General features: G+C 40.5%; 1 protein-coding gene across 1 annotated transcript; it reads right to left on the bottom strand.

The window, feature by feature from the left end:
• Positions 1-2279: 2279 nt before the first annotated feature.
• Positions 2280-12070, bottom strand: atp6v1c1a (ATPase H+ transporting V1 subunit C1a). Its single transcript, XM_036129348.1, has 13 exons — positions 11915-12070; positions 11312-11472; positions 10660-10727; positions 9406-9491; positions 7780-7874; positions 7496-7587; positions 7170-7268; positions 7013-7081; positions 6788-6880; positions 6574-6667; positions 5326-5423; positions 5117-5243; positions 2280-3127 (listed from the first exon to the last, which is right to left on the bottom strand). Exons 2-13 carry the CDS (start codon positions 11441-11443, stop codon positions 3029-3031), a joined length of 1152 nt encoding a protein of 383 aa, XP_035985241.1. The 5' UTR covers positions 11444-11472; positions 11915-12070; the 3' UTR covers positions 2280-3028.
• Between the last annotated feature and the right edge of the window lie 4437 nt (positions 12071-16507).

The following is a 16507-nucleotide window of genomic DNA, read 5'->3' as shown; positions in this document are numbered from 1 at the left end:
TCATATACTCACTTTAAAGAACGGTTAGGAGGATAAAACCGACTCATTAAAAACTGAGTACAGAGTAGAAATAATAGTCTCTTAAGGGGGCTTAGAGGTCTTCTAAGCCCCCTGAGAACATCAGGACTGGTGAAAGATGTTTTTTCAAGGGCAAATAAACAGAATATAACATTTACATAAAGAATCATGGTGTAGGATGCGTGTTGAGTCAAAGGTTAACTTTAATATTGATGTGTTGAAGGCTGTTTTCTGATACTCTGACAGCAATATTTTTTTATTTAGTATTCACAGCCTGCCTTTGGTGTGTGTGTGTGTGTGTGTGTGTGTGTGTGTGTGTGTGTGTGTGTGTGTGTGTGTGTGTGTGTGTGTGTGTGTGTGTGTGTGTGTGTGTGTGGTCTATCGGGGATTTTCTTGTCTGAATGGGATGTTTTGTGGTAGCCTGTCACCTGCCTTGTGAGACCGTGGTGGACAGAAATTGTAGGAGGAAACATAGGCCGAGTCCCCACCAACAAAATCAGCAACTCATAAACATTTGTCATTGTTTATTTGCTATGGCAGTGAGCATAAAATATACTTGCAAAATCAGCTTCTTTGAACCCGAGACCAGTTACACATTTGTTCATTTTGCAGCCATAAACTTCTCTTATTTTATTGGGATTGTACCAAATAAAGAGAGGGAGGCAGGCCTTTGTCCCCTGATTTGATACCTTATAGAATCACCTTTTGCTGCAAACATAGTTGCAACTCTTTTGGGATGTGTCTGTAAGATTTTAGATGTAAATGTTTGCCTTTCTTCTTTGCAAAACATCTCAGGCTATGTCAGATCGGTCAGATTTGTGTTTGCAAAAGGTAATTATCAAGTATTGTCACAGATTCTCCTTTGGATTTAGTTCAGTATGACTGTGCTATTGTAACATACAACTTCTTTGCACACATCACAGTGGACATATGGCTACCGTCTTTGTTGGCCAGATCACCCTTGTGAAAGAGCTCTTGATCTCAATGGGTCTTTTGTTAGGTTAAATAAATATTTTATGGCGGAAAAAAAGTTTCGATCTAAAATCATTTCTCTTGCTGTTTACCTGCTGGAAAGTAAATCTCCCCAATTTTAAGCCTCATGTTGACTCTAACGGGTTTTCTTCCAGGATTGCCCAAATGTAGCTCCAAACATCTTCCCCTAAACTCTGACCAGCATTCTTGTCCCCAGAGCTAGCCCTAGTAGTCATTTTAGAGCATTCTGGGAGTAAACCATCAACCATCAATGGATCACAATCCCTAGGCAGACTTTAAAGATTTAATTAGCTGGAGAAACTATTCAACTTTTAATATTTGCTAATACTCCCCTCTGTATAATTGCCACTTTTATGTGGTAAAGGGTTTGTTATGTAAAGGGTGGTGTACTGCTAAGATCCTGACAGCCATGTTATCCAGAGTCTTAGCACCTGGCAGGGCCGCGTAATTAAGGAGTACCAGCGAGAAATAGTCAGACTCACCTCAACACACGGTTTGGGTCTTCATGACGATGTTTGTTCACTGATGTTCTCTAACACCGATGGTTTGACAGAACAGCTTTATTTGTACTGATATTAAATTACATAGAGTTGGACTCTGTTTGCTAATTAAATTAGATCTGAAGACAATATGTGCTGCATTTTATTTAGGGTGTGAGAGTAAAGGACCCTGAATTCAAATGTTTTTTATGAATACATGTAAAATAACTCACAAACCAAGCTCCTTTTTCTACTCCAGAATTACATGCCACTTTGTATTGATCTAATAAAAAAAATATATCAATTAGACATTGCAGTTATTTAAAAGGTTTAAGGGGTGTGAATACGTTTGCAGGAGACAGTAAATGAATGTGGCGTTTATGTCGGACAGTCTAAGGAAAGACATAAGCGTGCTGCTCTAATAACTCAGATGGACTGTTTTTCACTAAAAAACATTATGTCCAAGATTATGCTCTTAAATATTTACTGCACTGTAAAAATAGAAGTGAATCTGTGAATCTCTTGGTATTTAACATCAAAGCTTTTGGATATCGAGCTTTTTCTTACTTTATTTAAAATGTAACTAATTTCACAATCCCTTGTGCAAGCCTTCCTTCAGATTGTACACACAACAAATGTTTGTGAAAGCGTGCTCTGCAAACCAAAGACATGCACAAGTGTCTCTGGTGGCCCCTGCTGTCTTGAGAGTTTCGCAGTTAAACTCCAAATAATTTCTAATCAAAAAGTGAAATTGCCTATGGCTCTGCACATGATCAGTCATCACACAGCTTCATGGAGGATCATGGTTTATTAAACAGTTGCTGCTTATGTGTCTAAGTTTTATCACATGCACGTTATTGTGTGGCTAAGCAATAAATCACAGTTCAGCATCCAGGCCTTAGCTGTTTTATTCACACATAAATTCTTGCTTTTAATTACATAGATTCATTTATTTAATCACTTGCTTTCACAATACTCTGATCTCTTTTTGACAGCAGATACGCGCAACAACAAACAACACAGATAAGAAGTTGGTTTCACGACATCTGCGGGGGGTGGAGGGGCAGGGCGTGTTCACCCCAGACTCAGAAATGCGTACAGGGTGTTGTTGTCATGGGTACAATGATGAAACTACCCAGTATGTAAACATAAATCTCTGAACACCAGCACAGATGCAGCTATAAATACACACCAGCACATGTGGAATGACCGTAAATATATAACTCTCCAGTATGATTTCCTGATTTACTTAACATCAAAAAACAAAAAAAACAAAAAAAAAAACGAATCACTTGCGTTGAAAAGAAAAAGAAACTTTGGACAAGGACAATAATATATAAAAAGTCTTTCTGTCCCTTGGTTGTAAAGGCGGTAGAAGTCTTTAGATGAACCTTGTTATCACCACCGGGAATGATCATGCAGCAGTCGTTTGCAGAAGCTGACCAGGAGGGGGACAGAGTGAGAGGACAGGGAGGGTAGCACGAGGAAGAGCATAACTCAATACACACGCAGCATGAGGACGAATGCTGAGCAACAGTTTAAACTTTGAAATCCAACAGGTTGCAGTCGATCTTGTAGTAGACGTAGGGGTAGTACTCCTGCTGGCTCAGGTTCAGGCCTGGGATGTCCATTGCAGACTGGAACAAAGCAGAACAAGAGGTTGTGTTAGTTATTAGTGTTGAAGCAATGATTTGAGTTTTATCTGATGAATCATCTGAAACACAGCTTAAATCTCGCTAAGTTTATGGAATCAATGTTTAATTTACTGCCCTGGTTTATTTAAAACCAACATAGTGGAAAGATTACTTCCTAAGTCTATCCTGTCCCACAACATTAACACAATGAAAACAATCAAAACAACCGAGCAGAAAGATCTAGAAGGTCTAACATTGTTGAAAATAAGCTATTTCCTTTTCCATAGAGCAAAGCAACAACACAGAATTCTCAAAAGTAGTGAACAGCTACATTTTTAACACCATAAAAGTTGACTAAAATGCTGTTTTGCATCTAAAATATTTAAGCTTCCTTAAGAGTCGGTTCCAGTACCAGAATGTAAAGATGCTTTAAAACTGTAAGACTTCTAAACTGGTAGCATTGTGCATTGTTCTCTTCCTCCAGTAATGAGCTCCTAGAGACAGCGGCTTACAAGACAAATCAACGCAGCTGCTTAGAAATATTCACAGTTATAAAAAACCAAAAGCTTTGATAAATTGTATAAATAGAATTGGTTTTTTTCTTCAACTACAGAGTAGGAATAATTAATTCTACTTTTACATTCATTGGTATTTTACTCAAGGTTATCATATTGTGGGAGTCTTCCTCTGGTGGATACCTAGTTAAATGTCCACATTTCTTCTGTTTTTTCTGTTTCATTGCATATGTGGAATGTCACTGGTGTTGCCACAGTAATTGTTTTATTAACTTTTTTGAGAGTGATGACTTCAGTTTGATATTTTGTCCTTTGTTTTATTTTTAACATCAAACAACAGGGTCTCTTCATTCTAATTATTTTTTAACTAGTTTATTGTCACTTCTAAATTACGACTGCTTCCAAACGGAGAAACTAGCTTGCGGTGACCTGCTGTTACCACCAGAGGGAGCTCAGCTTCCACAGTTACACTGAAAACAAACTCAAAACCAGCAACAACTAAAACAAAGAGAAGAGGAAGAATATTTTTCACGACAACGTTTTCTGTCATAAAAAATAATTCACGATGCAGTCAAAGTGCAAAAACAGCTAAATGTTTTTAGGAGAGGGACGTAGTTGTAAAAAACAAAGAGGATGTTCTTAGACTGAAGTCAATCTTGACATGTCTTCCTTTGTAAATTACCTAAAAAAAAAAAAATATTGCAAGGACAGAATTTTCCCAGCCTTTAAAGATGTTGATTATTTTCCTGATGCTGGTCAAAACATGAGTTAAACAAGCCACCTGGCTTACAGCATGTTATTTTTGCACTGGGAGCCCTAAACAAGGAGAGTACTATTATGATAGCATTTTGAGTTAATCAAAAAAATCTAATTTAAGTTATAACACAAAGGGGGGGGGGGGGTCAAAATCACATTTTTGTAGAAGTTTCCCTAATATATCATAAAAATGCTTACATTAGATGCTTTAGAGGTTTTTACTACTTGTACATACGTAGTAGAACTATGACATATATCAAATCACAGCCATTAACAATTTCAATGGAGGAAAGAGTATAGATCTAGATATATCTCTATATCAGACAGACAGATATACTAATATCTTCCAGATACCCTGCATTTAAACCCTGCTGGCCAAAAATGCACTTGGCCAGTTGAATCCTCAGACTTTATAGATCCTGGGGACAGAGATGCTAAAACTCTAGGAAAGAGGTCAGGTTACCATACTGATGGACAAAGAATAAGGATATGGGTAGATTAACATAATTACCTCATTTTAAAATATCACAATTACATCTCTTGGTAATATGCTAATATCATGTAGTAACATAAGTGTGTCCATTACTGTAGCCACATTACTGTTTGTATTATAGAATAAATTATTAGAATCCAAAGTACAGTCCATGTTGTTTTACTAGCAAAAGCTTGCATTTCTTCAATGGTCATAAGAGTAGTAGACGGGTGTTATCAAAGCACTCACATCAATGATAGCTGCTGCGCTGCTGTCTAGGTGTTTGTACAGGTCATTGAGCACCTCCCGCAGCTTCTTCATGGTCTTCTTGTTGGGCTGCAGGAGCATTGCCTGAAAGTTCACTGGCAGCCCGTATCTACAAGGAAGCATCGTGGGAAACGACTTCAGCACCACTCCGTCTATGCTCAGCATGGAAACCCCCAGTGTTACATGAATACCTCAAAACCGATTCCACAAAGACCCTTAGTGCTTTAATGTGAATCCACGCAATGAAGGCTTCACTGAAGTTCACTTTTAACCACCGGACAAGGGGGCCCTGCAGAGACAGAAAGAAGAGCGTCTGTTATACATGGACTTCACTTCTAGGTTTATCTGTCAGGTACGGTTTAAACGTTTACTTTCCATCTAAATTATTATAGGCACACCTCTGACTCTGCAGAAGGCCCCAGCTTCTCTCTCTGTACCTGAGGTCGATAAGCGAGTCTCCCTGCTGCTGGTTACACAGCAGACACGTTTAAGCTGATTCAGGGTGTACCTGGTCTTTTCACTTAAAAGCAAACATTGCTAGTTTTCACAGAGAACATGATGGGAAAAAAATCCTCCAGGATGACATTTCCCACATTGGGCCAGGGGTGTTTATTTATATAATTTATGATAAAGCTTGTAGAACACGAGCTAAAATTATTGAAAATACATGTACACAGTGGTTATAACAGTCTAAAACAGTAGTATAGGTTTAAATACTGTACTTTTAATGACTTTCTATTTCTAAACTGTTGTGATGGCAGCATGTGCAGCCACACAATGAATGGTCTGGTAACCCTTTTCATTTAAATAAATCTTTTACCTTTCACTGTACTGTATTTCACTCTTTTGCTTAGGGGACTTGGCACGGGTTAACTATTTGGGTGCACAAATTTAGTTGACTCATTTTGTCATTTCTTGCTTTTTTGCTTTACTTTAAATGAATATACTTTTCATTTGAGTTGCCAGTTCCTGGGAGTCTGCCATGTGGTTGTGGCCAGGAAAGGAAAGGAGTCCCCCGCTGCAAAGGCTCTCCTCAATGGCACTGAGGCCTAGTTGGACTCTTCCACTTGGTTTTAGAAGGTGTAGGAAGGGTTTTGTTCTTTTTTTTTTTTTTGGGGGGGGGGGGGGGGTTGCAATTAAATTTGGTAAGTCTAATTATTTAAGTCCTTTTTCCTCATAGGTTGCTGATTTGGTATTGTCCAGATTAGTTTGGTCTTTTGTTGCAGTTTTTGTTTAAGTAGATGTATTTCATGTTCCCCTTGTGTCAGTTTGGAAGGTCAGTTCCTGTGTTAAGTTTGGGGGGGGGGTTTTGTAAAAAAAAAAAAAATTGTTACAATTTTTTCCTCAAAGACTTCCCTGTGCTCCTTCACACTTATATAGAAAAACAAACAATCTAACAGGAATCAGTCAAGCTATATGTAAGCATTGACTTCACTTACAAACTGCTTCTTCTTATCTGTGGAGAGCCTCGTCATCTCCTCCTTGTCAGCCTTCATCTCCTCTTCGTTGTACTGGAAATCTCTCACCGTGAATCTGCCAGGACCGAAAGCTTCATTTAATCCCACAAACGCCTCTTCGTGTAAAGCCACAGGCCTTGAAAGACGGCTCGGTCAGGGGTGGGATAACGGCTAGGATTAAATTCAAGATTCTTACTTGTTCTCTCTGGCTTTGTGTTTGAAGTCGTCTATGGCTTTCCTGAACAGGGTAACGCTGAACAGCCCACTGTCGCTGTCCTCAAACAGCAGACTGGAGGAAAACGGGAATTATGGGTTTAATATGATCGCGAGATTGGAAAGATTAAGTCTCTGTAAACCTGAGTTACAGAAAGAGGTGTGAAAATGGTCAGTGTGGCAGTTTCATCTGATTTTTATTACATACTTTGAGGATCGAGGCACCACCATCTCAGCCAGTGTTTCATATGTTTTCTCCCAGTCGCCATAGGATACCCTACAAGAACAAAGCAGCGGGTTACTTTCTGATCCAAAGCTTTCAGTCAATCATGACTGTGTGGAGGCTGACTAGAAGCTAGACTCACTTTGGTACAACCACCAGCATAGTAATCAGGTACTCTGAGTCGAGGACGAAATTCTCCTTCTTGACAATATCAGCCAGGCTCCTGGTCAGCAAACTCCCCCTGGTGGTAGAAACAGTGTTACAGCAACGCAAACCCAAAGATGAAGAAACAAAAAGGGACCTGCCAGCCTTTTTATGAGGAGGATTTGATGACCAGATGGGAATCAGCAGAGTAATAAAGCCCCACAGAGACGCCTTCACCGCAGCACTTCTTGATTCTCTCTCACAAACAGCGCCTCAAATCACACAGAGTTCAACGCAGATCTTTTTCAGGTGTATATCACTTACGCGTTCTTCCTTTCCAAGTTCTGCAGGTTTCCCTTCAGGTTATTATAAGCTGATGCTCTGGCCTTTAGGTCATTGTCAATTTGGGTCACTTGCTGAACAAAACAAGTGAGAAAGACTTAATGACTTACAAAGAACCTAAAAGCATTTGATGGCAAATTCAACAAAGATGGAAACAAAGGCAAAACCAACCACTTATTGCCAAGACATAAATAATCCAGCAAACTAATGATCATTTAGCAAACTAATATGCATTTAGATTATTTAAATCTAGCTGGCAGACCTACCTTTGAGATGATTTCGGAGATGTTTTTAAGGGACTGTTTTATGGGATATTTGGCCATGTCCCACTGGAACCGTGTGATGTAGGTGACGAGGTCCACTAAGACACAGATACAAGCGTCTGTCAAGCCATTTCTTTCTGATTATCAGACGATGTTAGACAGAAGGTGGGAGAATCTTGCACTTTTACTGGATCACAGTGTCTTGGTAGTTTTTCCTCAATATGTCACATTACAACCACAAATCTGAAGGCATTTCATCAGTATATGATAGACTAACATAAAGCAGCCTATATTTGTAAAGAAGAAGAATACTTTTTTTTAAATGCATTCTTAATGCAAATCTTAAAAGTGTGGTGTGCAATTGTATTCAACCCCCCTTACTTTGGTACCCCTAGATAAAATCCAGTAAACTCCCCTAAAAGGAAAGTCAACCTGTGTATAAATAATCTCATTATAAATCCAGTTGCTCAATTAAGGCCTGAAAGATTAGTAAGAGAACATAGGTTACGAAAAAGGCCTGAGCTTTTCAATATCTCATACTAGAATATTTCATCAGGGTAACTCTTCGTTGTGCACTCTACAAATCTGGCCTTTACTTGTCGCTCTTTCATAGTGAGGAAATGTTGGGGGGAAAAACACCATATGAAGTCTCATTTGCTATTATTGCTGTAGGAGACAGAAGGTGCTCTACTCAGATCAGACCTAGGCTGAACCTTTTGACCTATATCCAAAACTCTGTGTGATGGAAAACGAGTGCTAACATCCCAGAAGAGAAACATGGTGATGGCAGCATCATGCTGTGGGATGACTCCTCCTCAGCAGGAACAGGAGAATTGGCCAGAGACAATGAGAAGATGAATGGAGCTAAATACAGAGCAATCCTTGTAGAAAACCTGCTGAAGACCAGAAACGTCTTCGAACTGGAGCGCAGCTTCACCTTCCATCGAGGCAATGACCCAAAGCATACAGACAGAGCTACAACGGAAATAATCATGGCAACTGTCTGTATCAGAATGGCCTAGTCAAAGTCTAGACCGAAACCCAACTGAAAATTCATGAATTAGAAATGTAGGATCACTCCATCCCGTCTGACTGAGCTAGAGTTATTTTGCAAAGGAAAATGGACCAGAAACTCAGCTTCTGCATGTCTGAAGCTGGTTGAGGCACGACTCAAGACCTCGAGCTGAAACTGCAGTAAAAGTTTCTACAAAGAACTGCCTCAGGCGATCTGAATACAAACACCATCATTAATTTGTAAAAGATTTTAAAACACAATGCATCCTTCTACATCCAAATTTTGCACAGTGTTGGTCTATGAAATCCAGATTTGAGGTTGTAATGTGACAAAAATTCAAAACTTCAGGTAGTATATATTTATTTCTGGAATTCTCTGGAATTGCAGAGAACAGAGCAAAGTAAAAGTAGCATTTCCTGAAACCTGTAACATGTACTGTAAAAGGTCTACCTGTAAAAGTTTTATACATTTTTGCTACGTTAAATTGATTAGAACTTCAAATTAGGACTAAATCACTGAGGGGAAACCCCTTTTTATTTTTTAGATTATCCAGAGTAAACCAGCTTTAGTTTTGTTACACTGTTGCTAAATCCCAGTTAAAGTCATCAGCGTACCTCCGTTGGCCAGCAGGTTCTCCTGCACTTTGTCCCGGCTGTCCTCCAGCACATCAGCCATGTACTGAGCAACCTTCTTCACCACACTGCGAAAACCCAGAAGACACCAAATTACGATGTGCTCTCATAAGCCACAAGCAAGGAGCTCCTGCCGCTCCTGAAACATCAAAAGCTTTCGCACATAAACGCCAGCGTGAGCTTTTGACAACGGCTGGTTCCAACACAGCCGACTTTCAGGGTTCAACATCGTGAATGACACCGTTCAGCAGCGCATCAAAGCATTTTACGTTCGCCAAGTCGCAGCAAAGGGCTGAAAGCTGCACGACAAACATCAGCTACGTGTGCTTTATTTTAGCATCCCCATGCTTGTTATAGATCGCATAAAAAGTGTTCAAAATCTGTTGCACCCAAAGCCTAAATGATTCAGCGCTGACAAACACATGTCTGTTATTACAATTTCTTTTCAGATTTTCTTAACATAAACTTCAAACAGGAACTAGATTAATCACCGGCAGACAACCAATGCTGTGTTGTAAGGTCGGTTTTTCTCGCAGATGTGGAAATGCCCACGGTGGAAGCAGAGCACAGCTCAGGCAGTAACAGCGGCGTGTGAGCTTTGGATGAAAAACATTTCCAGCCGGGTAAATTTATGCCACATGCATCATATGGGGGGGAAAAAAGGGTTAGAAATAAAGAGCTGCTGATGTGTCACCCAACTGTAAATGGCTAAGTTTAGACTCCAGAAGCTCACTGGTGTCAAGTTCCTGCAAAATTCCTCAAGGCTACAAAGTCAGGGAAGAGACCAGAGAACGGTGAACCGGCTACAGCTGACCGTCAGTGGAGCATGTTCAAGTTATTGATAGGGAAGCACCGATCATGCTTTTCACTAGTCGATACCGATGAACCGCTTTCTTTAAAAATCTACCTTATAATTCCAATTTATTTTTTTGAGGACACAAAAAAAAAAGAAATAAGAATATCCTGCATATTAAGACATAGTAGTTTAGAATAAAACAGAAAAAAAAGAGTTGCAATTCTCATTATAATCTCCAATTATAAACTAAAACATACTCTTTTTTTACGTGTGTGTGTGTGTGTGTGTGTGTGTGTGTGTGTGTAGGGGGGGATTTGTAAACTACAGATCAAGTCAATGGAGAGAAAATTGTCCAATATTGAACTGCTTAGTGCTTTTGATCATCAAAAGTTAGAAAAACAAACCATTTCTAGTTATGAAGTCTGAAGCAACATGCATACCTTTCAACAAACGAATCTAACTTGGCCAGTTCATCTGAAAGTCCAACCAAGACATCAAGCGTTCCAACCTGTTACATACAACAACAACAAAAAAAAAATTATTAGGACTTTTGTTGCATTACTTGTGGGATTGTCTTCCAAGCAGGGTCACCTAGTCTGTGTTTGAACACGGGCATCTGGAGCCTAACCAGCCTGCAGTGACACCCAGTGGGGCCCTGTGAGCTTAGGGTGGCGCCTCTCTGTCTGGGGCTGCTCATGCATCGCTAATGATTCCAGGAGGACACCGCAGCTCCACGCAGAAACAACGTCAGTACCGTTACGTCGTGTTCAGCACGGAGACGAACTGAACCAGCGGTCTGAGCTGCTCTGTGGATCAAACCTTTGCCTAAGCAACACTGCAGCAAACCAAGACTGCTTTTCAAACTCACTCTTAACGGCGGAACACACACGGTGAGTTATCTAAATCCTAGATCGATTTTATATTGCATTTACAAATGGGTGGGGGGGGGGCAATGTCCTGAAAAGTGAAAGGTAGAAAATTGTGCCAATTTACAAGAGCAGACACACATCATGATTCACTGCACAGGAGCTTATGGGGGGGGGGAAAGCAGAACAGAGTGAGAAACAGAGAAGTGCTGGAATCCATTCTAACCTTGAGGTCTGGGATGCTGAACTTGTGATTGGTGGACAGGATGTTAGTGCGTGTGGTCGCTGCCATCAGTTTGTCCCATGTCTGTTGGCAGGTCTTCTCGCCGGGAGCGGAGATCAGCCAAAACTCGGTCATGTTTACACCTCCGGAGAAGCCTCAGAAAACTGTAAGGAAAGCCGCTTTAGGAATGTTGTCTCTGTTGTTCCCGCAATAACCCAAACATCCAAGTAAGAAACGAGAAGCATCGTCCTAAACAATTGCTGTTGCTTGACTGCAATACGTCTAAGGCGACGTGCTGACGTGTTTTTCCAACTAAAAGGCACCGATGAATGGCTCTACTACAGTCATGCCATTAGGCTGGCTAATCAGGAGTTGGATCAAAGGGGAGCCACTGTCATCCTGGCCTTCACTTATTACATCTCCTACGTAATGTCCGTCCCGACCAATGGGCCAACACAACACTGTGTGTTGAGTGAGCGGAAGAAAACCCATGGTTAAGGTCAGGCAGCGTCCAGCAGGGATTAGCTGCCGCTAGCGCTTTAGCTAGCTTTGCTAACAAAAACAACAACCGGTGGTTTTTCCTCTCTCGTTAACAACTTCACTCACCCGCGTCCTGACCGCGTTGGTTTCACTGGTGGAGATACGGCAGCCTGGGGGGGTTTCTATGGCCTGACGGTGTTCATAGTTGCCATTGAGCGCAGATCGTGAGGTCTCCTGACAGCAGCATCAGAGTCAGCTGATCCGACAGAGGAACCGGAAGGCCTCCGTCACACCGCGCACTGATTGGGCCGCAGCGACACCCACTGGCAGAACTAGGGTAGTACAGCGGTCAGTCGTTTTCACGAGCACAGATCATCCAAAACGCTGCAGAAGGGAGTGAGACGTCAAATAAATGCATAGATTGATATAACGTGAACATTTTGTATTTCTTGCTTTGTCCATTTTTGTCATATTTTGTAAAAAAAAAAAAAAAAAAAAAAAGAAGAGATGATTGTGGGTTTTGATAATCATGCATAAGGTTAAACATTACCTCTGCCTTTTCCCTTTCCTTGTAGTTGTATATATATTTATTAGCATCCCCTTCTGGTGATTTTGTGTATGTTTGTGTGTAAATGGCCTCATGTGCTGATTTTCCATCTGTGTTACCTTTATAGCTTGAACCATCTCAAGCAAAGAAACTACACAAAACCATTTTTCCTTTCTTAAGTGCATCTAAAACTATAAAGAAGTTGCGATCAAGAGTCCCATGTCTCCTCCCACTTTATGTCTAGTAACAGTGGAGCAAAGAATAATATTGATGTTATAAGGGGAAGACCCAGATATTTAGTGCTTTCACATTACATTACTCATTTAGGCGCGGCCACTTTTTGACATTATTGATATTGACTAATGTCTGAAATGATTAACCTCAACTTCAGAGTTGAGCCTCAGTCAACATTCCAGATGCTTTAGCACTTTATTAGAGAAGGAGACAGATGATGATTGGTGCCAAGTCAGTAGCACTCGAGGTTTTAGAGTTGCTAAATTTAGAAAAGTCAGCTCAGATTTCCTGATTATGGGTGTCTCCTGCAAAGTACACGAGGAAAACGCCCCCCAAAGGGACATGTTTATAGTTCAGAGGGTCTGGGGTTTATTGTTTGGGACACAATGCTTGGTCTGTCTGGAGCCAACCCTTGACATCAAACGATAGGCTCAAGTTTGCCCGTGGCTGGCAACAAGCCAGTCTGCAGGGACATTATCGGGACACACATACCAGTGCTGGGAAGTGTGCCGCTGATCTCTCCTTAGCTTCAGTGAGGAATAAGCTGTTTCAGTTACTGGTTCTGCAACAGACAGAAACGTGAAAAGCTTTACATGCATCTATGCTGGCATTTCTCAGGGGGATAAAGGCCTAAAGGTGTTTAATAGTTTAAGCAGAATGTATTCATTAGAATAGTCAGATCTGCCCACTTTTCATCCTTTTTTACGCTGCTGGCTTGTCTCTTCTTTTTACATTTCCATCATTAGAAATGGTTGTATTAATCTTAAACAATCTACCAATTAAAGCCCTAAAGTATAATGCTGTGGTTTATCTTGATGGCTAAAAGGGTGGATTTAATGCTTTGTACAAACCTTAACTTTGCACATAGCTCAATCAGCTATCATGAATATGCCTTGCCTTTAAAGGTTCATCACAGTCACTGTGGCCTAACGTTGCAATCGATGGGTACATTAGGGTATCCACATATATCCTGTCATCCTGCGCCATTTTTTAAAGCATGCCACGCATGCAGGGTCCTTCAGACCACCTGGATCTTATATTGCTCCCCTTGTGATGCTACTGCATAGGACCTCTGTCTGAGTATTACTTCTGGGAGCACAACTTGGTGCCTAACCATTTTTCCAAGTGAGTATAAAGTGTAGTTCATGCAACAGCAGCCTTTCATAAAACCCCATCCAAACTATTCACAATTACAACAATGAACAGTGAGACACATAAAGTTATTTGCAAAGGTATTCACTCTCCTGCAACTTTTCCAGATTTTGCCACAGTATTTGGCAAAACCTTACTGTATTTGGGGGAATTTTAGGGCTAACACAAATATTAGCACATAATTGAGAAGTGCAAAAAATAATATGAGATCCAATTTTCTTCTTAAAATAACATTTAAATGTTGCATGTATAGCACATATAGCACATTTGAGTCAATACTTTACAATAACAGCTGTAAGATCTTTGCAACATGTCTTTTACAGCTTTGCCATCTTGCATCACAACTTGTAGTTTAGGACCAAAGTGCAAACAAGAGCTCAGGAGCAGGATGATACACCTGAAAGCTGAAATGACGATCACAGAGTATTTACAGAGCCAGAATGAGGAGAACACGACATGGAACACCGGATAAGGACATGGAGACAGTCAGCAAAAGATCCCAGTGACAGTGACAAACTGAGGGCTTTAATAATGGATGAAAACAGGTGCAGGCTGTGGGCTACATCAGGAGCTGCAGGTAAAGGGCCCTACTGAATTACCTGGAGGCTCTGACTGAGCAAGAATAATTAATAGGGGCAAACAAGGAGGAACACAGGAAAGTAATCTAACTGAATATAAATGAGCTAAGAATGAAGTACACAGACAGGAGGAAAAACAAAAGTAACCCATACACGCGGGGCGGAGGAGGCCTAGGAAGGAGGTCAAAAAGCAAAGAAAAACAGAGTTCTGGTGGGTGATCTGAAGGTCATCGAAGAATGATGTCTGGAGGTTGGCGACACAGGAGGAACCTTGGAGACTGGCGGAGGCGAAGGTCTAGGGTTTTACCTGTAGACTGGGAGCTCCTACGGAGAACCCTGTCAGGAAGCAGCCTGCTGGGTGACATGGATGAAGCAAGGGACTGGGTCCTGGTCTGCTCAACACGCCTGAGGCCCATTCAGAATGGGCCATTTATTGCTCTAAAACTGGTCTTTGTGTACTGCTTAGCTGACTTCTGAGTGATTGTGGCTGCCCTAGATTTTTGGCATAAGTGTAAAGGGAACTGAATGCAAAATACACTCCACACCTTCAGGTTTTATTTAGCTAACATATTAGTTTTTCTCATGCATTGTTCTTGCAGGTTTCAGATAAAACATCTCAATAAAATGCATTGAATTTTTTTGGTCATAACTTGACAAAATATATAATTATATATTCGAGGGGTGTGAATACTTTTGAAAGCTATACCAGATAATGGATACTGCTGTAGAAATGCTATTAAACTATAACAAACTCATTATTACTTATTTAGCAATAATCTTCTTTAATTCCTGGAAATGACCTGGGGTTTTATTTGCCAGAAAGAATGCTCTTTAACTCCTTTCAGCTTAGTCTAATGCACCCACACAGTTTTATGGCATGACATAATTATGAAATTAGGCACTGTCTGTACAAAACGGAAACAAAGGTTAAATGGGCATAATTTTTCAGACCGCGTTATTGTTTGGCCTTCAGGCTCTATCTTGCAATCCCTCTCCACCTCTTTGATACTATTTGAGCATGATATGTTAACTGAAACAAAAATCTGTATTTTCTCTTCTTTCTTATGCACTTCTTGTTACTGTGCACTATTTTATTTTTATATTTGTATCATGTTCGAATAAATAAATAAATAAATTGTTGAACGCGACATGCCAGATAAGGCCCGATCCAAGTTCTTTGGGTAAATTAAAACTTCACAGAATAAATACTTTTAGATCCTTATTTTACGTTATATTTTTATTTTTATTCTATTATTATTATTATTACATTTGTTTTATTCGGCGTTGGAAACCGAATACAACAAGGTACCAAATGTAGGAAGTGATTTGGTGGCCATCTTCCAGTGAAGCCCATCACACACTAGCCACCAAAACACCACTCTGGCTAATTTGTTTCTAGTTTAACTTCCCAGTTTGAAGTCTTACTAATAACATCCATCCATTGCTTATACCAGCTAATCCCTGTAGGGTTGCAGAAGGGGTTGGTGCCTATCTCCATCGGCCAATAAGCGAGAGGGTGAGGGTACAGGTGGGAAAAACATTCAATCTAGACAATCAAATAAGATAACCTTGGTTTTTGAACTGTGGGAGGAAACCAGAGTATCTGAAGAGAACCCAAGCGTGCATGCATGGGGTGAACATGCAAACTCGATGCAAAAAAGATCCCAGACCAGCATTTGAGCCCAGGACCTTTTTGTTTCAAGGCAACAGTGCTAACCATTGCGTGACCATGCACCCCAACAAGGTGAATCCCACATCTTATGGATGGAAAGTATTTGCTTTCAGCTCAGATTACTCACTGACAAATACTTGTTTCATGAATAAAAGTAAACAAATCATGAAGAAATACCTTTGAGTCGCTCATTCGATGTGTAAAGTGTCTGATGTGCAGCTGGTCAATACAGACTATGTATAGTTTGTTAAGGAGGGCCCAAGTTTCTTGTTGTTGTATGGTTTCTTGGATCCGGTTGCGTTCCAGTTGTGTCCCTTATTATCATGCAGATCATTGTCAGACGTTTGTTTGTGTTTCCTTTCTTCTCACCAACATTCTCTGGCAAAAAGAGGAGAAACCATGTCTGTGTACCTTAGCAACACCACAGCCAGTTGCATAAGACCAGTTCGTAGAGGACTCGTGCTGTCGGTAATGCCACATGATGGATGAATGGCCATTTAATCAGAGGTGTACTTACACAGGAGACTCAGTGCCTT

Source organism: Fundulus heteroclitus, chromosome 3 (assembly GCF_011125445.2).
Source record: "Fundulus heteroclitus isolate FHET01 chromosome 3, MU-UCD_Fhet_4.1, whole genome shotgun sequence".
NCBI classification, from domain to species: domain Eukaryota; kingdom Metazoa; phylum Chordata; class Actinopteri; order Cyprinodontiformes; family Fundulidae; genus Fundulus; species Fundulus heteroclitus.
The sequence above is the reverse complement of the archived record's forward strand: the minus strand, read 5'-3'. Positions and strand labels throughout refer to the sequence as shown.

Coding starts and splice junctions, on each gene's coding strand:
- atp6v1c1a (XM_036129348.1), bottom strand. CDS start 11,443: ATGACCGAGTTTTGGCTGATCTCCGCTCCCGGCGAGAAGACCTGCCAA. Junction 7,269..7,495: donor AACTTGGAAAGGAAGAACGC/GTAAGTGATATA, acceptor TTCTACCACCAG/GGGGAGTTTGCTGACCAGGA. Junction 5,244..5,325: donor TTTGTGGAATCGGTTTTGAG/GTATTCATGTAA, acceptor GCTTCCTTGTAG/ATACGGGCTGCCAGTGAACT.